We start from the raw sequence: 27,816 nt of genomic DNA on the forward strand, positions 1-27,816 counted from the left end.
TATTCTACTTCTGCTTACCCGGGGGTGGCAGGTCAAATTTCATTTTGCGCAGTTCAGCCATGGATGCTTGCAATTGCTCAATTACAATATCATCTTCAAAATGCAAGGAGCCAGCAATTTTTTCTTGCAGGAATTCCCTTAGATCCTCTAGGGTCATTTTCAACAAGCGCTCTGGCAGGCAGCAGAAAATGCAGCACAATAAAGATACCATGAGAGTTCAGACATATAGTTTCCACTGAATAGTGCTGATCTCAACAAAATAATAACTATCAATGCAGACAATAAAAAGGTAAAATTTGCAGTAAGTGTGAGTCATTGATACGTTCCGCTTTGTATGCCTTTACATGCCTTCTATACTTACAGTTTTCTCTGTCTCTAATTAATGCCCTTAGATCTAGCCTGGCGGAAATTTATAGTGTTGCATAACTTCATCATTGTGGTATTTAGATTAATCAGAACCTCTTGCCTGAATAAAGCAATGTCTGGCACACTGCTATCTGCAGCCATATGCAGAACGGTTCAGACTCAGATTCAGAATAACACCTCTAGGGGGAGTAAAGCTGCACTCTATTACCTGGTACTGTTTGCATCAGATCAGCTTCTGACAATGTTGTTTGGTCATGAAAATGCACAATCTTCAGGAATTAAATTCTACGCGTTCAGAATAACTTCACAGAAAAGCATCTGTATTTACATATCTAATTTCAGTCATAATTTGCGTGCAGAAATCTGTTCCTTTTCATTCCGCCTTTGGGGCCAATGTAAATGAATTTTTTGGCATATACATTGCTATAATACGTACACAGAAATACTACATATAAACACTGACTACATTATAACAGTGCAATGCATTTATTCTGTCCATCTTGCTCACAGTGCCCACATATTCTTGTCCTGGGGATTTCACTTCTGAACAAATAGCTTTCTTTGCATGACCAACAGGCTGGGTTGTGTCCTACCAAGTGAATGCCACTTACAAAAACTAACAATGCATTACAGTTAGTGCAATGGTCTTTAGAGCGCCATCAGACTCTTCTGTGTGTGTGTGTGTGTGTGTGTGTGTGTGTTTTATAACAGACTAAAACGACTACCTCCTCTGGAATTTGTCAGAAAAGCATTTCAATATTGCCCTTCCCCTTTTTTCTTCCACATGCACATGCTCTAACAAAGAAAAGAAAAATATGTCCTAGAAGAAAAGAAACCACGTAAAACCAAATTGCATTGTGTCTCCTTTAAAATTCAGGACATTTAGTTTTCTGCGCACAATTTACTTTTAACCCTTGAACATGTTCAAGATGCTAGACTTAAGGCAGTTTTTTCCCCTTGCACAAAGTAGCAGCTAGCTAAAGCCATCTGGTAACCTTTATTGACTGTCTAGACACAAGTGAGCTCCACCCAAACTGTGGTTCACTCAGACAGTTTTCACACAGATATATGGGTATTCCAGCTTATTCCTTAGTGCAGCAGACACAGAATGCATTTGCAAGGCAATCTATGAGGACTCCTCATAGGGTTGGCAGTGCTCATCTGTTATATACAAGACAACCTACATGCAAAAGCAAAGTTTTGTTGAACAAATCAGATAGATAAGTTTAAAATAAAATAAAATGATTAAGTAATCTGAAACCTCTGTTCACAGCAGTGCAATGGTGGGGCTCAGCAGGCTGTGGGTCCACATATGTAAATGCCTCTGTTATCAGCCACTTGTTTTCAATGGCTCACTGCATCAATCAGATGAGTTCCTCCCCAAAACAACAAATGATTAAATATCCGCAGTGGCATAGGAATGGATGGAAGAAGAGAACACTAAGACTGCACATTGGACTGCTGCACATCTAGCTAGCTGTATTGTTTATATATCTCCATTTGGTGGCTTACAGAGAACGTCACTACATGGGAGTAATATAAGTGACTTCCAGGTACACTTGGCACTCGGTCAATGCCCTAATAGTTGGGTTAATATGCAGCAGAGCAGCCAAACAAGCCAGTACTACCCCTTATAAAGTAAGTTCTGTAACAGTAAGATTTTCTGGAACATATGTAGGAAAAGAATTGTGGTTTCGGCTTGTTTTGAGTTCATCTGACCCACAATGCATTCAGCTCCGTGTTGGTAAATATTTGGTTAACAGATCCAGCTTGAGTCACTGGATGGTGAAATGAAGAGCTTTCCTGCAGGCTCAGAAAGAGTTGAATTAGGTCATTAGTTTTCCTACTTGCTTTCACTGTGGCTTCAAGGAAGGCCTAGAAGATGCATCACGAAATGGCACTTCAAGAGTTGGTGTGGAAGTGCACGCTAACAGAGCCTGTGATGCAGATGAGCAACTTATCACGACACCCATTTACTAAAGAGGCTAACCATTTAAACACGAACAAATGCAATATGAAGTCCAAGAATTGCCATTTTTATATTTGAGCCAATGAAAGGAACACAAAATATTTTGGGAAACTGCAGGATTCTTGTCCATAAAAATTGGCTCTCTTTTTATAATGTTACATTCCCAGGTTCTTAGCATCATTCAGACTGAACAGTCGAGAGAAACAACTTACTTTTATGCAACTTGAGGATAGTGTAGGCCATGGCTGTCAGAACCCTCTCTCCTTCCAGAATGTAGATATCCCATAGCCGCAGAGTTAAAGTAAATGGGGTCTGTTTATAATATTAGAAAATTTAGATGTTATACATTTGCACATAAACCACAATACACAGCCACAGTAGCAAAATGTCCTTTATCAAATCAATACATATCTTCAAGCCAGAGTCAAGTCTATTTGTACTTTGGTATTAATTATCTTTCCAGCAAGTAAATTCAGACAGATGTGATTCCCATTTGGGCACTTTAACGCTAAAGAGCAAATTAGTCCAACTGACAATCCTATGCATAACAGGACTTTTCACTTATCAGTCCCATCTTAATTTAGATCACTATCCTAATTAATGAAAATACAAGCAGAATACAATATTAATTTTGATCAGGCACAAATTATATGGTGCAAGGAAAAAGGACACTGAAGTCATAAGCACGTTGAACACCTCATTCCTCAAGACCCATACCCGGTCAATGAAGCACTGAAGGAACCATTTTGTTGTATAAATCCCTGTAGACATCTGCTCCTTGTCCTAAGGGAGAGTACAAATGAGGAAAATGTTCACTGAGCAGACAAGTTAAAGGGTTGCAAACAATATTTCTTTTAACTCTGAAAACTGGCATGCTTGAAATATCCTTGTATTTCCCCTCAAATGTTAAATGGCACAATAACCATGTACTGTAGTTATGTTTGAATTTGATAGCCATGTCCTGTCAGTGGCTGAATTACTCTCTCATTTTACCTTGAAAGTGCTGCCTGCTTCTAGCTTTCCTGTAAATTATCCAGATTTTTTAAAGTTCCTCATTCTGTTCAGCCATAATTGCAGAATAAATTTTTGAGATAAATAACACATTCTCCATTAACAGGAGCAATAAAGGTTTAAAAAGGAAGTGGTGCATGATGAAAAATGTGCTTGTGAATATGTGAACAAAAGATGATACTTCGATAACTCTATATTTAGATGGTTGTTAACCTGGGCTCCATTAGGAGAAAGAGTAGGGTATACAAATAACCACACACACACACACACACACACACACACACACAGCAAATTTTCACTTAACCACAGAAATTTTTACCATGTGCTTCTTCAGCTTTGGAAAGAGTTTGCTTAAGATTGCCTCATGATGGGCTTGGAATCTCTGTAGCTTTGGGAATCCAGGAATGAAAAATCCTTGGAAGGAAAAAGGGAGGAAAAGCACAGAGTCAGAAGGAATTAGAAAGAAAAAGAGCAGCACAACATCTGATCTGGGTGCAATAATGGGGACCTTTCCTAAAATGCCCAAATACCAGCAGTTCCAAGCAAGGTGAATGTCAAGTGTGCATATAAAACTCTAGTGTGTTGTCCATAAAACAGAGTTTTACAGTTTCATATTTGGACAAGATCTGGAAGGAACTCTGCCCATGGATGCTGTGGCAGACCAGAACATCCAAAAGGTTGAGTAATTTTTATTTTCCAAAAATACCTTGTTCTTAGCCAAGACTGCTCATAAGACTGTGATTTGAGTTTCTTTGGGCCAGGCCTTGTTCATCCCTGATAGGGTTACTGCTAGTTACAACAGTAGAATGCAACATGGCATCACAAACTTCTAATATCACTAAAATTCAGCTGATTCCTTTAAACCCAAGTTGTTGTTTTTTAAGGAGAGCCGGAGGACTCTTTTGGTCCTCTTTACAAGCCAAGACATACGCAGAGGGATCAAGGCGCTGGTCAAAGCGACCTCTCAAACTTTAATCTCCTGTTACTTACAGGATTATACAAACTACCCTCCCTTTTTCAATAAAATACAGTCTGCACAGAGATTATTCTTCTCTGCTCCTTCCCAAAGCTTCAGCATGACAAAGGAGCTTAAATGTGGCCAAGTTTCAAACAGACCAACATTTTCTGGATGTGTTTGAACAGTTGCAATTAAGTATTGTATTTTGCTACATATTTAAAGCAAAGTCCTGTAGGTACCTAGGTATCACAATATTTCAAAGTTACAAAATATTAATCAAAGTACAAGGGCCTACCCTCGTTCCATTAAGAGACTTCTCTGTACACCAGTAGTAAATGCATATATTGGTAATGAGAGAGGTGTGAGGAAAAAAGAAAGTGATGACAGCCTAATTCCCAAGTCCAGCAAATCAGAACCTATTGTAAAGTGCCCTGGGAATATGATTGAAGAATGGTACAAACGTTGGCTTCCTTGGCCAGTAAAGCGAGATGAGTGCTGCAACCCCAGAGTCTTTCGCGACTAGTCTTAACTGTCAGGGTTCCTTTATCTTTACCTTTTTACAATATTTATGATAAAGGAAATAAACAAACAAAATATTGCAAAGGTGGCAGGGAAGAGTAAGAGTGTTTTCAGCTGAACCTTACCATGCATTGCGTGCCTCTGATTGGTAAGTAGCTGTGCCAGTGCCCAAAAGGCATCCTCTTCATTTAAGTACATCAGCAGGATAGCTGCAATCTGACTCATTCCTTGGCAGTAGCTCACTTCCTGAAAGATCCAAAGATGCAGAGACACATTACACAAGATCGGCTTTACAGGAGAGTAGACATTACACACAAAAATGAAAGGCAACTTTCCCATAAGTACATTGAATGGGACACAAGTTTTATCCAAACTATTCAGGCAAAGGGGTGACTAGTGATCCTTGGACATGGGAGTCTGCAGGAATTTTTCTGGGGCAGCAGGCCCTTCTGGGCAGATCTGGTGACTGGGCAGCAGAGGACTGAGTAGACCTGGTCTCTGAGAAGCTTGCATGTTAGATCTACCCCTCTCATTGTTTCTCAGTGGGTAGACCTGTCATCTGCCTATGTGTAGACCAGGCATCCAAAAACATCCCCATTTACCACTGAAATTCTCCATTCTTTCCTTGGCTCACTTCACTCACTCCAGCCCTTAATCAATTGCACTGGTGTTCAAGTCAGCTTCACAGCACTCCTCTGCCCCCTCCAATAAAACCCCCAATATGCCACAATGAACTAAGCTTCAAGGCTGCCATACACTATACCTCTACCCAGCAAAATGCATGTAACACTTGGCTGGTGTAATTCACTCTTTCCCTATTACAGTCCTGCTCCCTGCATTATAGGCATAATAATGATGGACTTTTATCTGCCTTGGCATTTGCAGAGTAATAAAAGTAATTCCTTACTTTTGTTATAAGTGAATTCAGATAATATCACAACCGTTATAGGCAGCACTGCATGAAACAGAAGCACTGCAACACATGCCACTTTAAATTCTTGCTGGATAGCCAATTCAAAGAATAGGATAAGCATCTTCTGTTAAAGGGGGTGGGGATGAGTCTCCCCATGTTCATGGAAACAGTAAATTCTGTAGCTAATTTAAGCATATTCTCTCTTCTCTGCCCTGTGGCTGGAAGTGACTTAACTGACTGTAACAAATTGGAGTCTTCAGCTGTGAAGCTGCCACTGAATGCAGCAAAAGAAGTCACAAAGAGAATTGACCAATATCTTCCATTCAAATAGTAGGTCAGAGTCACAGAAAAGCTACTCAGAAAATATGATGATAGCAAGGCCCAAATATGCGGCTGTGTCTTTCTTTGTATAAAAACAGAGCTATCACAGCATGGTTGAAATCTGCAGAATTTCCAGTTTCATGAACAACCCCCACCCCACCCCACACCCATTAATTGTTTTGGTTTTTGCTTCCAGCATCATGAATGTTTCTAGCAGCACCTGGAGCTAAAGATATTAATGCAATTCTATAAACATACCACCCAAGAAAACGATATACATTGAATCAAGTACTTTTTCTGTATTTAATGACCCTGGGCTCTTCAAGATAACCTCATTTTGCATTCCTCCCCATTTGCTTCTGCCAAATTTGTGTGGAGGTTATACATTGTCACTGTTTATTGAGCATTCACCCTGATCTGTTTGTGTGGAGGTTATGTGACATCATCTGACCCTGCTGTTATCCCACAATTTTCAGCGCACTTTCCCATCGTTTTTCTATGCCACTCAATGCTTTCTGTACATTCATTTCTTGTACAAGAGCAGTATGTTTTGCCAGCACAGAAACTAAATACTTATTCTAAGCTAAACAAAACATTATTGCCATATAACACTTTTCAGTTTCCTGCTGAATCTGTTAACAGCTTACCGTGTTGTAAACTGAGTAGGCTGACAGGACATGAAACAAGGCTTGTTGCCTATTAAAGAAAAAAAGAAAAAAAGGATGAGTAAAAACAACAAAGAGTGGGATCTGCCCTTTTTTTGGTATTTTATTTTTATTTTTTTTACTAGTTAAGGTGCGCATTATTTGTAGTGCTTCAGAAGAAGGATATTGTAACCGTATGAGAAACTAAGCAGTAGAACTGGCACACTGCACAATGGTAACATGTGCAGTGTATCTCCCCATATGGAGGATGCTCTCCCAAAGGAAGCTCACCTGGCAACTTCACCAGGCAAAAACATTCCTCTTCTCCCAGGACTTTGGCTAATTAAACAATATATGGCCCTTTAAACTGGGTGGGGGGTATTGTTTTTGTTTGTTACTATGGTGTGTATTCTTGTGCTTTTATACTGCGAAGTGCCCTGTGATCTTCGGATGAAGGGCAGTAGAGAAATTTAATTAATAAATAAATGGGTTGTGGAATCCAATGAGCACACAAATAGGTTGCAATATTCTCAAGGGTGCGCTAGCAAGAGGGAGACTCTGTTCTCCTGTCAAACATTATCTCTAAACAACATCAAGATGATTCTGTAGTCTGCCAGTTCTTGCCTTCCACCTTATCCACTGAAGGCTGGAACTTAACATCCTAAGCATGTTTAGGAAGAGGGAGGAATGGAGAATAGATTTGGAATGAGAAAAGGTGTGCCCCCCTCCCTCTGAAAGCAATGGGGTGATGTCTGGTTCTTCAGTAGTCTTTCAAGGGGCAATATTTATTTGCTACCATTTCTTTCCTTTGCTTAAATTTTCTTAGAATCAAAATGTACTCTATTTTTTCTTAATTACTCTTACATAATCATCTCCCTGGAGACTTACTTGATCTCTGTTCATTATGTTTTACACTCTTCCTTGACATTTTCCAGGAACTAGAAGCTTTCATTAAGCACATGAAGCAGCTGGACAAAGGATCACAGATAATATATATTTAAAATAGGAGGGAAGATCCATGAGAAACTCACTTTACTCCATAGCGATCCCGGAACATGATGTGGTTTCGAAAGGTGCGATTGACATCAAGGTCTATCTGCTTGATTTCTGATGAGAAGCTCTTGGCTTGTTCTTTCATTTTCTGCATGAAGGAAGATGGGTCAAAGCATTAAGAAAATATTTTGAAGTATCTGGAGGTACCTGAACCTCTGCTTTTGGGTGGCTTAACAACAGAAACAACAGAAAACACTAACTGAAGTTGATGCACATAATTTGGAATAATATAGCAGTCAGATTAGAGGTGTTACTGGTAAGGAAAATCTACTTATGTATGCGGTTTAACTAACTGTTGAGCAGGTATGGCTAACTTTTTTGGCCAGAGGACCATATTCACCCTTGGGTAACCCTCTGGGGGCTCCATACCAGTTGTAGCGGTAGCCAGCCCACACTCTCACATACATGAGAGTGAACCCATAAATAGCACACTGCCAATCTGTGCAGATCAGTTGAAGGGGGGCGTTAATCATCCCCTTGGCTCTCTGTAAATGTTTGGCCAGGGAGGAAGCAATTTGCATCCTTACTAGGGTGCTGGGGCTCTAGTGTGTCCACTTTATTTCCCCGCTTTTTCCCCTAATGCCACCAATAATATCTTGTGGGGTCTTGGGAGAGTTAGAAAAAAATGCTCCGAGAGCCGGATCAGAACTCTGAATGCCAGATTAGAGAGTTTGACTAGGACCAGGGTTAAAATCTCCACTCAACTATTAAGTTAAACTGGGTGATTTTGGGCCCATCACTCTCTCTCAACCAAACCAACCTCATAAGGTGTTTTTGAGGATAAAATGGGAAAGGGGAGAACTTTGACCTCTTTGGAGGAAATGTGGGATATAAGTGTAATAACAACTAACTAACCAAATAACTTAAAAGAGTCTTTTCTATTGTTCAGTTATCTGGGGCTATCAAGCTATGGCAATATTCAAACACAGACAAACATTCTGAAATACTTTACAGTTATCTCTTAGGCTAACTGTCTTGATGTAACTTTTTGCCATATCCCACAAAAGTCCCACCCCATAAATCTTCCCAATCTTCCCAGAGTCTTTTTCAAACTGCAGGTCACTTATGTTATTATTTTTACTCAAGGGAACATGCTGGGAAGTTCATCATATTCTATATAAGCCAGTCTGCTTGCATGCCAGACACTCCTGCTTTTCAACATAACCTTCTGTGTCTGCCCTCAAAGAAGCACATGGATAATGCATTACACTTTCATTGATGGAAGTAACACACAGATGCCCTTTGTGAAAAATCAAACTGAAGGAAATAGTCCTGAGTTGGCAAAATGGATTGCTGACAGAGAAGGAAGAGTGTGTGTGCACACACTTTGGTCAGACACATAAACTCCAATCTAAAGGGGCATATAGAATGTATTTTGCATAGATGAAGGCGTGCTGGATTTGGATATGAAGCTGTAGCCAAAGCAAGCATGAATCTTTGTTTCTAGTAGCAAGATGCTTAAAATAGTTTGGACGACAAAGGCCCATAGATTTTATGGGAAATCAATCCTTTCACATTCCCTTATGAAAATCTGGCTCCGACTTTCTTTGAGATCACGAAGAGCTAATTTCTGGCCTCAGGTGGCACGAAGGATGAGGAGGATTATGAAGAGCCGATTTCCTGGATTTATGTTCATGAAAAGCCTATTATACAGTGAGTCTCTTGTTTATTGCAGACCCCTCAGGAGCTTAGTTAAACTGCTTGTGACTTTTGTTTATTCTAATCACTTGCTGTGTGACATGGCTAGGTGGGAACATCCCCTGAACAGGATGCAAAGGCAATAGTTGAGATAATTCTCTTGATAACCATGCCTCAGAAGTACAGCTGTTTTAGTTAGTGGAAGTAGTTACTGGGAAATGTTGGGATCGGTGACACGCCAATCATGTGTTCATAGGCAGCATGTAATTACTTTATACTCTGCAACTATCTGGATGTTTTGAAAGAACTGATTTTGTCACGCTCTTTTGTAACCAACTGGAGTCATATGTCCATACTTCCAAGTTCCATGGATAGGCTGACAAAACATTGTTTATGGAACTCAATGGCTCAACAAAATAAGAAACCGACAGATTCCCACAGACAAAGTGTCCTTCTCCTTCTTATGTTCTGAGGAAAGAAACTGTCTGAATTATTAAACATTGTACATCAAACATTTCTGATGACTCCAGGAAAAGAGGATGAGGGTTCTACAGGGAATTATTTGTGGACCCTGTTGTTAACTCCACTCTGGCTTCAGAAAGCATGTGGCAATCACATGTTCTCTCTGAAGTTTTGGCCCATACTAACTGTGGCATATGCATATAATTAGGGAAATGACAGGGCCGTTTGAATCCCCCCCTTCAAAATGCTTTTGCTTTTCTTAATAAACACCACTCTCATTTACAGTACAGAACTGACTGTATAAATGGTGCCTCTGCTTTCAAAAGAAGCACCTTTGTGGCTTTTATATTATGAGACACAAGACTGGCTGTGGAAAGAACCTTGGAGAAAAGAGGACAGCTCAAAAATTTTCAGAAGACAGGAAATCTCTTGCATCTGTGACAAGCCTGCTTTTAGAAATGGGATTCTTCCAGGGGTGTCAATGACAAATTGTTGTTGATCAGGTGCTTGCTACCAAGGAAAAAATCCCTAAAATCGGGATTAAACTGAGGTAGGGAGATATTGCTAAAGCAAATACTGTTATATACACTTTTGTTTAAATGATACTTACGGTACTTAATTTATTTTTTGTATATAAAAAAGGCTAAAAATCATAAATAACATATGGGAGAAATCTCCAGAAAAAAACATGATAGATAAGTAAAAGTAACATATAAAATGAAGGTTGGTGTTTAGTCTGATTATTCTGTCTCTCTTCACAAGTTCCATATTATGCAGCACACAGTTCCCAATATATTGGTCATTGATGCAGATGATGCTGTTTTTATTAAAAGGAAGAGCAGCCTAGAAATCAATGGATAGAATCCTTAGATAAACAAAACTCTGCTCGTGCAATAGAGCTTTCCTGGTTCCCCTCCTACTACCCTTGCCTGCCCTCAAGCTGTTCCAGAGAGTCAATGAGCCCCTGGAATGGCACATAATGCGATTCAAGGGGCTACAAGAAGATAGAGGAAAACTAAGATAATTTGGTGGGGCTGCCTTGCACAAGGAAATTTCTGTTCCTGCAAGATATCTCTGGTCCCAAGAATATGACTTGAATAGCGTTTTAGCAGTCAAATATACTTTGTTTCACAGAAGTACAGATATCTTTTACAATCTTAGGTTTTCACACCCATATTTTTCATTTCTCGCATACAGTCTGCGTGTTCCTCAAGACTGTGCTTTTGTATTGGGGATATGACAGGTTTTCAGCATTAGGTTTCGCAGAGTCTTGTGTTTGGGAAAATGATACTCTTCTTCCTGGGAGTGATTCACTGCTGTGTAGAATATGATTGCAGAAGTATCATAGTCATCAACTGGATAACTTTGGTCACATAACTAATTAGGACAATTTAGCATTTGATAAGCATTTTTTAAAAACATTTTTTCTCTCATTCATGCATTCATTTATTGGAGGGTATACATTCTCCTATTGTACAATTATGCATGGGAGAGCTCACTTACTCTCTATGTTTTTTTTAAACAGAGAAGGGAAGCATTGAACATTGTGCACATCATATTTATGACAGTCAAATGCCTTCCTTCACTTTTGAATTAAAGTAAGTTAAAGTGCTAAAATATGAGGGGAAAAAAAGTGAGCTGAAAAACTTACTGAACTGAAAGGGGGGGGGGGAGCAGTTGAGCGGTTGGCTAGTTAGTGTCCCACCATACCATGAACTTCTGTGTTGTATGAAACCAAATATGACTTACCTCATACTTTCCTTCATTCTCCATCTTAATGTTTTCAATATCCAGCAGGAGTGACCAGACTTGGCCTCGCACCTGGAGGGGAATCCCTTTATAAACTCTGCGGAACATCTACACAGTTTTAAAAGACAAGTAAAGTAAATTAGCACAAACTGCTGAGGTGTGTGTGTGTGTGTGTGTGTGTGTGTGTGTGTGTCTGTCTGTCTGTCTGTCTGTCTCTCAAATGCAACAAAACTTGTAACAGGTTGGCAGTGCTTATACAGATTATCTAGTCATTCTGAAATGAAATGTCCCAGTCAGATATCCCTTGGGGGAAGCAGAGGGGAGGAAGTCCCACTGCACTAGCGGGACTCATCGTGCTGACTTCAACTAGTGCAACAAATTAGTTGAATCTGGCCCGTGTGTGTGTGTGTGTGTGTGTGTGTGTGTACATATATATAAGGGCACTGATCTATTTAATTTTTGCTCAAGAAGCTCCAAGAATCTTGAAACAAGTGACTGTCAATTCAGCAAAACATTTTTTTACTTATTCCTCTCCATTTCACTCCCCTCAAGTTCTCTAGGGAATAATAAGACGAATAAGGCATTCTAGAGAAGGCCAGACCTTTAAACAAAAAACAAAAAACCCCAGCATTGGCTCTTTCATTATAGACCAGCAGTGGGAAAGACTCTGCAATGCAGTCATAGAAATAAATGGGTGCTGTTATGACTAGCACCAGTGCATTAAGTTTCACTTATATTCTTTGTTGAATCATGATTGTTTTAATAAGGCACCTGAATACACAAATGTGTGCGCACGCACACGCACGCATGCGCGCACACACACACACACACACACACACACACAATGTAGCAGCAACGTAACACAAATTCTGCATCAGGAACAGAAGCACTTTGAGACATGTATACAATTACCTCTTTTTACAAAATTATTTTTACTTCTGAACAGGAAAAAGAGGAACTACGCAAGGCACTGAAGCCTTTACCAACTGCTCAGTGAAATCCTATTCTCCCCATTCCACATCACCCAGCTTCTATGATTTCACCAGAACTTGTTCAGATATTAACATGCCTATTTGTGTATCCATAAAAGCTATACATTTTTCAAACAGAGAGATTTTTAGGGTACCATATTCCATGCTCACTACAAAATTCCATGTTTATATAGTGTGATGTCTGAATACTACAGTATTCCTAACTGGACTGGAATGTACTGATTCAATGAGAAAAAGAAAATGAAAGGTATTCGGGGGGGGGGAGGAATATTCCATGAGCAGAGGAAAGATTAAGCCACAATAAATACCAGTAGATCATTAAATCAGGGTACAATGGCAGTACAAAAAATTATATGATACCCAGGATTCCAGGCCATCCCAGGCTAGTTAAATTCCTTTCCACATTGCTTCAGAGATCAGTGGTAACTGCATTTTCTTGTACAATTAAGGAATCTACAGAGAAAGGAGCATATTTTTGCTATGGTTCTAAAAGTTAGATTTTTAATTAGTGCAAACCCAACAGCATGTAGAGTAAATAGCTTCAAGCACTACTTCTCTGCCAATATTTCATTTCAGAGCATTGCAGGGAGCAAGTGCCCAACAAGATAAAATTATAATGAACAAACTGCCTCTAGTTTATCTATCTGAAGTTCTCATCCACTTAAAATCAAAGTTGTAAAATGCCTCAGTGCCCTGAGAATCACTAATCACAGAAGGGCAGCCATTTCACTTTGAAACAAACTGTTTTAGGAAACAATAATCCACCCTGAGAAAGCAATTCCCTCTTTCCCTTAGTGTTTTTCTCTTAACTCTTAACGTTTTGAAATAAGGAAGGATTTCCAAAGGCAACTGAAAGGATTTGCTCTGGATATTTTATTATGTTTTTATATGTTTTTTTATTCCGTATTTTTATTGCTATCTTATTGTTGATAAATGCTTTGAGATCATTTGGTGAAAATGTAGAAAACAAATTGAAACAAACCAACCTCTGGGAGCTAAATAATTTTACATGGTATTCCAGAGCTGCTCACCTACTTCTTAGAAGGTGCTTACAAGAAGGAAGCATTTTAACTTTCCTTCATTTGGATTAGGGGCCATACACTCTTCAAATTACAGTACAACCAACTCTGCAAATAACTGCTTGCCAAATGCCACTGATCATAATCCAGGCCTCTCTCCCCCATCCTTTTCTCTGAAACCTGCAATTCAAGCAAAACTAGTGCAATGTACACATTGTTGAACAACTCTGACTAGGAGCACTGATATTTGGGCTCCTTTTCCAGCATGATAAGATGCTTTAAGGCTGGTGGACTTTTTTAAGCCTTAGGCACAGTTGACTAAATGATCCATTTTTACAATTATTATTATATTTATATCCTGCTTTTTCCCTAGTCAAGGAGACTTACACAGATAAAATAGAACAAGCTAAAAACACAGAAAAGACCATTGTTAAAATGCAACCGAACACTAATTACAATGGGACGGTTGTAGCACTAAGCATTTGAGATTTCATATGTAGGGTGAATGACACAAAATGAACACTCCACCATTCTGTAATTGCTCTGTTGGGTCTAGTATGCTTCTTTCTGTAGTGAGCTAGCCATTCCCAGAATGTGCAGAGTCCTAATTCCACAATGCCAAATTTGCTAATAAATTCCAATTCAATTGGGGAGTCTCCTTTTGCTTATTCTTATGCCTTAGTCTGAGTATGACAGAGCATTATTCACCACAGAATGTTACTGAACAGTCAGACTCAGCAACTGGGATAAAGTACTGCTGTAATCAGAGGCCCAAACAATCTTCTTGAAAAATTTACACACATTTCTCATTCACATAGCTGAAAGTGGCCAGAGGACAGAAACAAAGCCTTCAATGGCCTACTTAGTTTTCGGCACCACAATTGTGAAAAGAAAGGACACAATACACTCTTCAGTCTTCCATTTTCTTAAAATAAAGGCTGGTACAGTGGTACCTCAGGTTAAGTACTTAATTTGTTCTGGAGGTCTGTTCTTATCCTGAAACTGTTCTTAACCTGAAGCATCACTTTAGCTAATGGGGCCTCCTGCTGCCGCTGCGCTGCCACTGCACAATTTCTGTTCTCATCCTGAAGCAAAGTTCTTAACCCGAGGTACTATTTCTGGGTTAGCAGAGTCTGTAACCTGAAGTGTATGTAACCCGAGGTACCACTGTAATGCTACTAAAATGTGTTACAATTCCGCACCTTTTCACTGTTTCTGTATTTTCCCCATTTTCTTAACATCTTCAGCCATTTGTCCACTCGTTCAATTTCCTGAAGTTTTTGCTGGAACAGAATTTTGAAAGTGTAGTTTAGAGGGTTTATTTCCAATTTGTGTGAGCAAGAAAGGAGGGAGAGCTAGATATCCAAGCCATCAGAATATAGAGTCATATGGTGCATGTAAGACATTAGCTTTAAATATTTTAGCTTTAAACAGACAAGAAGGAATTTCCCCAACTGCATTCATTCCTTATGCTAGAAAGTAGAAGGTTCCAAATAAAATTTTAGCTCATATGCTACTTTAGGGGTAGAAAACCATTAGTTCTCCAGATATTACTGGACTACAACTTCCATCATCCTTGACTATTGGCCATGTTGGCTGAAAAGGATGGGAGCTGGAGTCCAACAGGATCTAGAGAGTTTGAGGTTAGGCACTCCTGTGCTATTCCTTCAGTATTATTATCTTGAATCTCATCCAAACTGTACAATGTATGATATGGCTTAACACAATGCTGTACAGCTAGGTTTGCATAAACCTACTCTGAGCATGGCAAATGCTCTTTCATTCAACTGCAACAGCACTTATGACCCACAAGCAAGATACTGAATGATTTGATGGATGATGGACTTGACCCTAAAAAAAGACAGGAATATCACAGAGGTGCTTAGACTCCCTCAACTAGGTTTGCAGATCTAATGACTACAGTGCCACACTTTCTCATCTCTAATTTATCCATAATGCTCAACCATCCTTCTAATTATTGCCAGCAAAATTTACAAGAATTCAGCAGCTGACCATTCTTCCTCAGGTCAAGTTAAGCTGCTAAGCAGCCTCCCAGTTTTGCATGTGAAGCTTTGGTGCTGCATTTTAGAATCTACAGAGGAAATATAATCAAACCTTCCTTGTGATGAAGTTCCATTATCTTCATAGCTGACTAAGGCCTAAACACAGTCATCTGGAAGTCTAATTGAAATCAGCAGGACTTGCTTCCAAGCAAGCGTGTTTATGTTGGGATGAAGAGCTATTATTATTTATCCAGAGAGCTAAGATTCTTATGTTAATAATTGCAGTGTCTTTCATCACTTGCTATTGAAAAACAAACACAGCAGCAGCAGCAGCTGCCATCTCCCCCCAATTACTCTAGAGAAAGAAAAGCTCCCAGTTCCTACCTTCTCCTCCAGAGCACTGCGGGTTGGTAGCTCATGCTCACTGAAAGATGAAAAATTCTAAATGAACCAATGCATAATGCAAGAAGTGTACAAGCAAAGTGATCCTGTACAGAAAGGAGGTCTGACGGTATGCTTCAAATGATGGGGGGGGGGGGGACATAGGATTGTATATAAAGTAGCACTAAGTGACTCATTCCACCAGTGCAAGGATTTCTGCTTTTGCAATGGAACATTTCACCGCTCTTCTCTCCCTTTACTGCCCAAAAATCTGTAATAGGGGCTCCTCCAACCCTCCATAGCAGATTTGGAGAGGCTACAGGGTGTGTATGAGTGAAGAAGGGAGGAAGTTCCACTGTGTAGGTGAAAATTCTTGCACTGATGGGATGCATTAGGTGGAGACTACCCATAGCAGCTTACTGGTCTACTACTTGGCTAAGGAGGTTCTTATTAACTTGACCATTTCTTTATTTCACATTTGATCAATGATGCCTGCCCCCAGAAAATGTGGAAACAGTGTCAGAAGGGAGATCTCCCTTGGGCTCTTGTTCACAGATGGATACAATACATAAAACAAAAAGCTATAAATTTGCATAAACCACCATAATAGAGGTGGCAAAAAAGAGGGGTTAAAATGCTACCCACTCTGAACACCCGAATCCCTCTAAAGGGCAGCTGTAGAAAGCTGAAACACTGCTGCATTTCCACGCTTTTCAGAAACTGTTTACATCCTAAGTACATAATCTGCCTGTATAAAGGAAACACAAATATTGATTTCCAAGGACCAAGCCCTCTCATAGTTTAGCTGTACCTTATCATGGCAGGAATTTTCATAAGCAACAGAAAGTGATTTCCTCTCTGCTTCTGACTTGCACAAGTGGACAAAAGTACTAGTAAAGGCACTTGGCTGAGGTACAGTGGTGGAGGACCCAACCATGACAGTGAAAGGGACGCAACTGCGGCCTTCAGCACTAGTTTCAGCAAAATGAAGAGGACAAGAAAAGGGTAACTTACTGCAAAAACCCAAATCTGTCAGTGACTTTGTAGAGAGTGAAGTCAGCATCTTCCCATGGATCAATCTGAGCTCCTTCCTGCCTTCCCTGTAAAGAAGGTTGCACAATAGTTTACACTATGGTGACTAACAGATGATATCATTTTGAGAAGAAATGGAGAAAATTTATGATGCCATGTGTTCTTACGTCATTTTTACTCATCCAAGACTAGCCATGGGTTGATTTTGTGTCTTTTATAAGTTGTAAGCGTAAAGCGGGTCAGCAAAGTGAAGGGTGGGTATGAACTAATATTTGTACAATGGCAGCTGTCTTGCCTATGATATGCACTGGGCACAAATACGTTGTTTTTGGTTGCAAGTACCTCACTTCTACAATGACTGCAGTATTACTGTTCTTCTTTGCCTGTGGCCCAGCATGAAATGGAGGGGACCATTTAAAAGATTATACCTCATGGACAAGAAGGATCAAGGATGGGAAATGAAAATGTAGCACTTATAGCTTTCCTTATCATTGTGTTTTGAGACCCTGAACCCTTTACTGAAGTTTCTGCTTTCTGCAGAATGTTGGGGAAATACATGTCTGGCTGCAGAACCAGAGGGCACACAGCGAAAACAAGCTGCGTAGTATATAGTCAATATACTGGGGCCAATTAATCCCTCACTTGCTAGGACTCCATGGTCCCTTCATCCCTCCAAAATGTATGAAAAACCAAATAATAAGGATGATTTGAAGATGGATGGCATTGATCAAGGGAAAATTGAATATCCCATATTGCTATTTTCTGAATCTGGTTGACTTACTACAAGTTCCTGTGTTCTGTAGACAGTTAAGCCAAAAGAAATCTTTGGTTGGTAGCATATTAAGTGGGAGGAAAGCAAGGTTCTTACCTTCTCATACTTAGCAATGATTTCTGCCCTTTCCTCTGCTATTAAGGCATCTATATCTTTCTTCATGTCAAAGGCTGTAAGAAAAGGAAAAGGCAAACAATGACATTATAAGCAGCAGTCATAGCAGGGGTGGGGGGCAAATGTGCTAATAGAAAAAGGCTTCACTTACAACTAAAAGTCATAAACCCTATCATAAAGCTAAATAACAGGCTTAAGCTGCAAAATCCCAATAAAATATATACTTAGTTCATATTGCACAACTCAAGCTTTTTGGAGGGGGGAATCACCACCAGCAAGAAAAAGACAGGCAACTAAAGGTAATTATTGCAAGAAGCAGCACCTTCAAAATCTTTCCCGGTTTTCAATCACATTTATCAAATTTTCTACAGATAGGAATATACATGTAGTATTATTGATTTACAATGAAAATTATATTCCATTATATATAATAATATGCCAAGTCAAGTCCACTTACAACAGTATAAAATAAACATAGCAAAAATAAGATACACAAAGCAACTACAAAAGCAATAAAACAACAGGAAAGGGTTGACTTGAAACTGTGACTGACTCATACTTGTGATGACAAGGGGAATGCAACTGCAATCCTAGACACTCTCCTAATCAAACATGTTGATAATGCTTTTTAAATAGAGACAGAAAGCTACCAGTCCAGAATTGTTCAAGATAAAAACCAGAGTTAATTTATCCTGGCGTTCACTTATACCAGTCTAACTGCATGAGATGACAGCACAACCACTGTGTTAGAAAACAGGCCACACCAAATTCCCATAAAGCAGAGGTCGGGCTTGAAGGGCAATTAAAAATAAAGAAAAACGGAGAGTGCTCAACACCCCTCTCAACTAAAATTTAGACCTAAGCCATTTCTTTTGGCTATTTTTCATTTTGCATGGGTTACTATTAGTCTTGGGATACCTAGGGCAAGAAAAATGTCCCTGAAGGGGTGGGTGGTACTGAAGATATATTTTAGCACCTATTCTGCATTTATGAAATCCCCTGTGCACCTTACAGGAATTTAATGGCAACCAGATACTAAAATACAAGACTGCCATCGGTTCATGAAGGAGGGTAGTGGATGCACCTCCATCTTCTGTTGGAATGTCTGGCACCACTGAGGTGGGGGTGTCTTCTGATAAGACTACTCGGGCCTCTCCCAAACAACAAGCTTGCCCCTCTTATCCTATTTCTCCTCTCTTTCTGATTAGTCATGCCAAGAGGTCTCCATAGGGCTCATGACAGGTACACTCCCGTAAACACAATATATTTGGTTATGTGGTTGGAAAGAACAGATAGTTAACATCAGGAGTAAGTTCTTCCACCTAACCTCATCCATGGAATAAGTTAAGCAGAACATTATGAAATGGTGGCCAACTCTGTGTGGTACAAATGCTGCCAGGATTGTGAAGGATGACAGCTGATCACAGAACATGGAGGTGTTTCAGAACTGGTTTCAAGCCTCCTGGGGTAGACCTCCCCAGCAAAAAAGGCATGCAAATTGGGTGAAAAACTGTAGAGCAACAAAAACTTGGGTCTCTTTCATCATGAGATTCTACCTGCACTGAAAAAGTCCAGGAATAGCAGAAGTCTCAGCCTTTTGAGTCTCCCTTTCTTTCTTTAGAGTATACTAAGTAGGTCAGTACACAAGCTGGAAGCCCTAAATAATGGTAACCCTTTATTTAGCCTCAGTATTTATTCTGCTCTGTCAAAAGCACTAAATCCACATAAGCATTCACAGGAAATGAAACAAGTGAACGCTGCAGATGAAACACGGAAGACCTTACCTGAGATGGTCCTTACGTCTCACGCTGCACGTCTTGAGGCTGGGGTGGCCTCTCCCTCCTTGATGCTACCTGACAGAAAACATTCCAAGTGCTCAATGTGCCTCTTTGCATCCACCTCTTCCGTCCGCAGCTGGCACTTTCAGGCAGTCCTTAGTATGGCCCCTCTCAGCCTTGCCCACCAAACTCCATAGTCAGTGAAAACTTTTCTGCTTTTTTCTACACAACTGATGATCATTGGTCAGATTGAAAGAAATACCGCTTTTCCTTTTTATGCAGATGATCTCCTTCTTCCACTGGATTGACTGAGGGAAAATTAAAAAACAAATATAACTTTTTAAGCCTCAAAAGCTATGACCCCCCCCCCCCCAAGAATTGAAATGCATTCATCACAAACTATGTTCTCATATTACTTAGAGTAAGGGAGCAGATATGTAAAATCCCAGAGCAAAAATCATGGCCACTGTGCTAGCTAAAACCAATGTCTAGTTTAGCATTATGTGTGAACCTGCACTCATGGCTTATCTCACTCTAGAATAACCATGAGCTTTCTCCTTCATTTATTCCTAATGACTTGTTTGGGGTAGACAAATCTCAAGCCTGGGTCTGCCAGTGGGAAGCCACCAATTAAGGGATTTCAGGAAGGGGCTGAATTTGTATAAGATAGTATGTGCAGAATTTGTATAAGATAATATGCACAGAGACCAACTATTTCTTATGCAAAACACACTGTATGCTTTAGATAGTACATAACTTTGGGTACCTTTGATTTAGCCCAATCTAACAACATTGTGTATTTTGTGATACCAGTTATACTTTTTGCTGAGCTAGCAAAAAAAATTATTCTGAACAGTAAATAGTTGTTCATGCTGTACTGCATTTTTTTTTTTAGGGGTGGAATTTTGCTGTCACTTTACAAGGCACTCATGATTAAGTTTTTAAAATGAATGAAAGAGAGAGGGTGAGAGAGGGTGAAGCACAGGAGTTAGTATTTCTATAGTAGCATGATGTCATTTGTCAACAATTTGCTTATGTAAGGGAGCTCAGTTTAAAGGCAACATCTGATTTTAATCAGCCTTTCATTTTCTGACATAGCCAAATGTCTCTCAAAATCAGTTGTGTTCAGCACCAGTATCTTCAGGTCATTGAGGCTTCAAAGAAATGCTATGCATCAGATACTCATAAAACTCATCAGAAAACCCTGCCCGCCTCCCAGCAAGGCTTTGCTCATGTCAGCAGAAACGAGATGTTAGTATTCTTTAATGGGCAGATTAGTTGGATTTCTAGATTTCTGGAAAAAACTAAGAAAGAACGTAAAGAAGTAGCACACAGCACAGCACCCTAGCATAGAATGGTAATCACAACACCAGTTGTTAAACTGATTCTTTTTAACCAGTTTGATTAGAGAAGAGGGAGCAGTGAGATAGAGCTATATGACAACTATCAAAACGACATGCAATGGCCATACATCAGTGTCTCTAAAAGCAGATCTGCTGCAAGCTGGGATAGAGAGGGAAATTCAGTTCTGTTCACATTTCATGAGGACTTTTTGAAAGAAAAGAAAATTACAAACGAATGCAGAAATTTGGAGATCTGAAGATCGGAAAAATGTGAAACTGAGAGATTCCTCCATCCTTAGCACCAAGGAAGTGCAAAGCAAGGGATGGAGGTACAATTTGGAATACAAAAAGTGGGAGACCAGGCAAGATGTGCTAAACTCACCCACGCTCCTCTCAAGATTGGGCTCCAGTACTGAAAGCAAGTCCAACTGGAGAAAAGCAGTTGCAAGGGGATTATTCAGCATTCAGCCGCCCATCCCCGCACACCACTAGCATTTTAAATTGTATCACCACACCACAGGATGGAGCTACGTTAGGCCCTCATACTATTTTGCTGTAATTTACATGATCATTCTATTTTCACAGCAGTTGGGAATCACTCAGAGCAGTGGCATAGCTAGCCGCCCAGGTGCCCAGGGCAGTGCACACACGCCCTGTGCCCAGGTGAGCTGCCCGTGGGGGCGGGGCAAGCCTCCCATTGGGTGGGGCAAGCCGGGGCAGGGTGCGCTGTGCAGAGCCTTGCCGCTGCCTCCCCCTCAGCTGTAGGCAACTGAGGGAGAGACGGCAGGCAGACACAAGCCCCTCACTGGGAGCCTGCAGGTGCCCGAGCCACCGTGTCACTCCCACACGCCACATGCCACAGTGTGGCAGCCACTGCTCCCCCTAGCTACGCCTCTGACTCAGAGCACACTCCTATATGTTTTTTCTCCATGAGACTGGTGCCATTTTGTCACAGTGACATTTCAGCTTGAAATTGACAATTTTTTCAACTTTTAGAATGAAGAGCACATATGAAATAACTCTGTTCCACCCATGACCCCATCCACTCAAAGCATGCTCTTAGAAGGATGATTCACTACCTGTACACTAATCCAGGCATTCACTCGGTCTTAGCAACCTGACCCAGCATCCCTGACTCATCACTTGTAAAACAGCACAATGCAATGGTCAAACCTATTTGTGTTGTCAAGCAATGAAGTAGTTATAATGCTTACTGTGGAAATGATGATATTTCCTGTGATCTCTATGCTAACTAAGAGTGGTGCTCAAGCTATGTCTTCAGGGTTAACCTGGCACCTTCCTAGCCTGATAGAAAATGTAACAGAATGATGGCAGCTACTTTGATTTCACATTGGCATGAAACCTCTTCTGCTTAGTGTTATATAGGTATACCCTATGGCTTGGCATAAGGCCAGTTCAACTAAATTACCGGTAACCTCTGAGTCTGTGACCTCCCATTCCCACCATCCCAGATAAAAGTTTAAAATATACTTTTCGATGAGCCGTATCAGCAAAAGGAATTGACAGAAAATAAGTGGGAGGATATTTTTATAATGAGCAGTAAAGACTTGATAGGACAGGTTGTACTCCCAACTCCTACTTTCTATAGACTTGATGGACAGCTTAGTGTTGCTTCTGCATGTTTGAAGTATACTTTGCTTTAGTTTAAAATGAAGAAACAAGATGCTAATAAGTAGGTGTGATACTAGCGGAGACAAACTACTTTAAATAGAAACTAAACTATTCAGTGTCAACATTTTCTTCCAAGACTTCTACAGCAATTCTTCATCTGCTATTTTTAGATCTTGCAGAGGATAATTAAGACAAACATTTGTTTTGCTTCAGCCTAGAACTCATCTGCCAGATGATGGAAGCTAAAGAAGCAAGAGTTTCTTTTTTGGTCTTGGTTTAAAACAAAAAAACAAAACAAAATCCCTTTTACTTGACACATACATTATTAAATTGTACAGACCACACCAGAAAAAGTAGACAAACTGAAGAAAAATCTTTGACGCATGCAAATATTTCTTAAGCCCCTCTCTCACAGATTTTACGAACAAATTAATCATTCTTATGTTCCATATAGGATCAAATACGTGCAGCTGTGCCTTTGGAAGTGTTTTGTACAAACACAAATATGTCCTGTTCCAAAACTGCCAACCACTTTCTCCTGCATTTTATTTTCATGTGTGCCATTAAACGTTATTAAAATAGTTCCTTTAAACACCACTGAAATCAAGAAGAAAAGCATCTGTGGCCAATTCAGTCTTGATTTGTGGTTTGTTAAACTGTGGCTTGGTGTCATGTGCAAGCCAGGCCAGTGCTGTAATATCTTGTTGTCCCTTAATCTCTCATAGAACTTGGTTAAATATGGTTGCCAACTATCTCTGCACTCTGTTTTAAACATTAAGCAGTCACAGCACGTAACCTAGTATTTTATGGCCAGAAGGGGGAAATCTTATTGGTTCTGACTGATAATTTCTTAGCCCAAACCAAACAATAACCCTCTTCTTAAAAGTCCCATAACCTGTGTGTTGCATTTAAGCTGGAAATGACTTCTAATTCTGGAAAAATTCATCAGGCATACTTTAATATTACAAACACTGTATCTTAAATCCCTGCAATGACTTTTGTATAAGGCTGCAGATCTCTGCAATCCACTGTGTCCATGGGATTTTATGCCTTAAATTCACTTTACATAATGTCCCAGAGGTGTGTCAATTAACATTAACAGTTGGATTTTTTTCTGATGTTTATAAGTAACAACTTACATTCTGGAAATATGTTCTAAGATGTTTTTGTTTTGTTTTCTAAATGAAAGGAAGGGATGCTTCCCCCCCCCCCTTTTCTGTGGGACACTGAACACTGGAAGAGATGCTTTCTACACTTACTGGATATTAATTATTCAATAATGGTATTTAAATAAAACTGAGGGATAATGAGGTTCTGAGACTGTCTGAAGCCAAACCCTTGAGAATAGAAGCTCAAGAGAGTCCTTGAGCTGTTCTTCACAGCAGGAAGCACTGAGAAAATTAGCTGTCACCGTGTCCTGACTGAACACACATACTGCATGAGGTTTGCTGGCCTGCTAACTTCCATTGATGCTCTTTCTGCTTGGCCTATATTTGTGCATGATGAGGCACATGGTTTTTCTTTTTCATCTAACCTAAAGGCTGAGGACCAGTTATAATAGGAATTGGGAACCTGTGGTCCTCCAGATGATGTTGGATGAAAACTCCCATCAGCTTGAACCATTGGCAATACAGGCTGGGGCTTACTGTGATGTGGTTCAACAATGTCGTCTAATAACCACCTTTTATTCTTCCCACTATTCTGTGAAGTTGGTTAAAAATATATATGTCTTTTTCAAAGTAACTACAGTGAGCTACACAGCCAAACAGGACTTTGTCCCTTTCCTTACTGAAACCCACCTCTATCAACTTGATTATACATAAATAAAATTGGCCAGAATATAATCTGGTTGCAGCTTTGAACTGAGTCTTGCGGACAAACATCCTTTAGCATCTCTGCTGTTAGAGGGAGTGTGTGTGTGTGTGTGTGTGTGTGTGTGAGAGAGAGAGAGAGAGAGAGAGAGAGAGAGAGTCAGATATTTCATCCATCTCTGCAAAGACAAATACCACATTTTCAACTTGCTAAAATGCAATATTGCCTCTCATTAGCATATTTTGCTTGACAAAACATGGCTTAGTAGTCCTGGATATTGTCTGCAACATCAGTGATGCATAGCATGATTTTCCCTCTGCCCTAACCCATGTCAACTCATCAGGTTTTTTTATTATTATAATAATAAATTTATTTGGTAGCTGTGCTTTCCCTGCTATGCACACCCAGTCTAGACTGATCGTCGAGACACAATTCACCACCCCCTAAAAATCTGGATAAACAGCCGTTAAAACCCCTCCTTCCATTAGCTGTCTAGGGTCTGTGTTTCCTGCTACTGGTTCACAGACATACCACATTATGGATAAAAGGTGGCTGGGACTCAATTGATTTGTTAGAAAGAACCACACAATTGACACACGGCATAGGTATAATATGCATGATAGCCCTAAATATGTAACACAACCGTAAAAAATAGAGTGATTTTTATTTGATTATTTCTTACCCTGAGATTTTTGTAACTCATATTCATAAGAACTGGATAAAAATGAGAGTTCTGGTATCAGAAAGAAATTCAGCCACACAAAGCAAGGCACACTTATTCATACAAACAGCACCAGTCATAGAATGCCATGAAAAGTTCTTTGGTAAAGGTGGAAGAAGACAAGAAATATTTTACAGATCACAAACACATTCTCTCATAGCTTTTGCATCAGATGAATCACTGTATATTACATATATAATGAATAAAAAGAGAGTTAGATTAGAACAAATGTGTGAGAAAGAAGACCAAACTTATAAAACATATTAGTGATGAGTATGAAAAAAGTAACAGCTACTGTATACTAATTAATTTGGAATGAAAATATTTAACCTTTTATATATTCACAATCTAACACATTCCAAATAATTCACATATAATAAGAAGTATTCCATGTTTATAAAATTGCAGGATATTCAGATATTGCTATCTAAACCACGCTTCCTCAACCTTGGCCCTCCTGATGCTTTGAGACTACAATTCCCATCACCCCTGACCACTGGTCCTGCTAGCTAGGGATCATGGGAGTTGTAGGCCAAAAACATCTGGAGGGCTGAGGTTGAGGAAACTTGATTTAAACGATAAATGGTAGGGCCATCTTTTATTTACAATAAATGTCTATGCTTTATTAATAAATTATATATCGTATATAATTTAATAACCACACCTACATGTACTCAGCAGATGAATCTCTTATGCCTTTACACATTTTGAAGAGCAGAACGTAAGGGGAACTTTTCTTTAACTAGCAGGACAGCACCATTAAACCCTGATCACTCCAAGGGGGAGGGGAAAGAAGTCATGGATCTGAGAGGGGATTCCCCCCCCCCCCGCCACTTTCCCTAGAAAAACCTGCCGTTTACTGCTGAATTGGAACAAACATCAATCAGGTTTTCTGTGGATTGACGTTTGCTCTGATTCAGCAGTAAACAGCGGGTTTTCTCAGGGAAAGAGGAGGGACACACACAAAAATCCTCTCCAACCTGTGACTTGAAATCATGGGATTTCAAATCCAACTGAAGTATGGATGGGGCCCTAAATTGAAGCATTAAGCTGTGGAAAATTAACAGCAGGAGGAAATGAAGGGAGGCAGGGAAAGAACTGAGGGTTTCTGTTGCAGTAGAAAGTCTGTCATCTGGATGCCAGTTCTCCTAATATATGAACAGCAGTTTCACCCAGTGAGAAACTATGGAGACAACAGGCCTGGAAACAAGTTACTCAGAGACCATGTTTACCCACATAGATCTGGTGCCCAAACTTGGTAATCACACAGTGGCCAGAACTTGTAGAGCTTTTCTCTGTTGTTTGATGTGGGTGAGTGGGTGGGTGATCATCCCATCCACGCCTCCTTAGGAAACTCCTGCAAACACCCATAACAATAGTACTTGCCTTTTAAACAAACTTAATTTATAAAGGTGCTCTCAGAAATAGCATGGAAAAAACCCATATCTGTGTACTGTAGAACCTGGTAAAAATGAGGCTGTTAGAAAATATAGGGGGGTTGTTGTTCAAAGAACATGATCACTTTGTGCTTACCACCACTCAACTGCATTTATGGTTTAATATGGCAAATACTTAAAACATTTGGATAAATCAGAGGGGGCCAGAAGAGGCTGCCCCTAACCACCCACACTGCTCTATTTACAAAGTTACGGGGAACACAAATTATCCAACACAGTGGGAGTTGCTGAGGGATTATGAGGCTTGTGGATTTACTTAACATCTTCTACCCTTTGCCCCATAATGCAAGCATTGAGACCAATCTAAATATATCATAAAAGGAAAACGCCAACTATGAAATGCAGGGACATCATGCATCTTTTGCCACGGTGAAGATGATGCCTTTCAGCAAGCAGTATTCTACTTGGTCACACACATAGAGTTTTAGGCAGATACCTCCCCTTCTCCAAACGTACTGCTCAAATAAAATTAGCTTGTCTCAAATTGGGAACAATTGTTTGCTTTGTAGAATATCTGTATGGACTCCCTGTTCCAACTGCACACAGTATGTTATTCAACAATTAATCATCAAGGTGCTTTTTCTAGCTGAAGACGGATGTCTGAAGTTAGCTGTCTGTTGGGGGCTGGGGAAAACCAGGGAAGGGAAGAGTGCTCTTCTCCTTGCCTTACTCTTTAAGCATTTTGGAACAGATTGGCCAGAGAGGCATTTCCAAGGGCAGAGTCAATCACCTGGGCTACATTTGTAGCTCTCTGACATGAAATAAGATTTCCTATTTGGTTTATTCACATTGTTGCCAGCTTCCAGGAACTAAAGGTGTCAAAATAGCATGCTGCCTGTCACCTAAAAAGCTCCTTCAATTGCCATGGACTGGAGACAGATGCAGGGGAATTCTGCTATTTTCAGGAGGCTTTATATTATCAACAACTACCTAACAAGTAAAGTTACTGATGATAATAGGTGAGGTTTTGCTTGGCAGCCTAAAAGGAAGCACTGGATTAAAAAAAAAATGAGGCCCAAGAGCTGGGGACAAACTCTGTCCTTTGTGTTAGAACAAAGAGTCTAAGCTTTGAATTAGGACTGGACAGGTTTTTCTTTTAAGTTCTCCAGGCACATTAGAAAGCATCAAGGCAGGAAAACACCCATGGAGAATGAAAA

At 40.0% G+C, this 27,816-nt stretch overlaps 1 protein-coding gene across 2 annotated transcripts in view; it reads right to left on the reverse strand.

Moving 5' to 3' along the window:
* LOC308459857 (uncharacterized protein) overlaps positions 1 to 27,816 on the reverse strand; it is a 99,158-nt gene that overhangs the window by 8,620 nt on the left and 62,722 nt on the right. For both annotated transcript variants that reach the window (XM_080975587.1, XM_080975586.1), the window contains exons 2-14: positions 19,701 to 20,002; positions 17,899 to 17,972; positions 17,013 to 17,098; positions 16,002 to 16,041; positions 14,817 to 14,897; positions 11,604 to 11,711; positions 7,733 to 7,842; positions 6,705 to 6,753; positions 4,949 to 5,069; positions 3,666 to 3,760; positions 3,053 to 3,118; positions 2,548 to 2,647; positions 19 to 171 (exon numbers count right to left, since the gene is read on the reverse strand). In XM_080975587.1, the coding sequence (XP_080831713.1) occupies positions 19 to 171; positions 2,548 to 2,647; positions 3,053 to 3,118; positions 3,666 to 3,760; positions 4,949 to 5,069; positions 6,705 to 6,753; positions 7,733 to 7,842; positions 11,604 to 11,711; positions 14,817 to 14,897; positions 16,002 to 16,041; positions 17,013 to 17,098; positions 17,899 to 17,964 (1,075 nt within the window). In that variant the 5' untranslated portion in view covers positions 17,965 to 17,972; positions 19,701 to 20,002. The remainder of the gene's footprint in view (positions 1 to 18; positions 172 to 2,547; positions 2,648 to 3,052; positions 3,119 to 3,665; positions 3,761 to 4,948; positions 5,070 to 6,704; positions 6,754 to 7,732; positions 7,843 to 11,603; positions 11,712 to 14,816; positions 14,898 to 16,001; positions 16,042 to 17,012; positions 17,099 to 17,898; positions 17,973 to 19,700; positions 20,003 to 27,816) is intronic.

Source organism: Podarcis pityusensis, assembly GCF_964106645.2.
Source record: "Podarcis pityusensis genome assembly, chromosome: 1".
NCBI lineage: Eukaryota > Metazoa > Chordata > Lepidosauria > Squamata > Lacertidae > Podarcis > Podarcis pityusensis.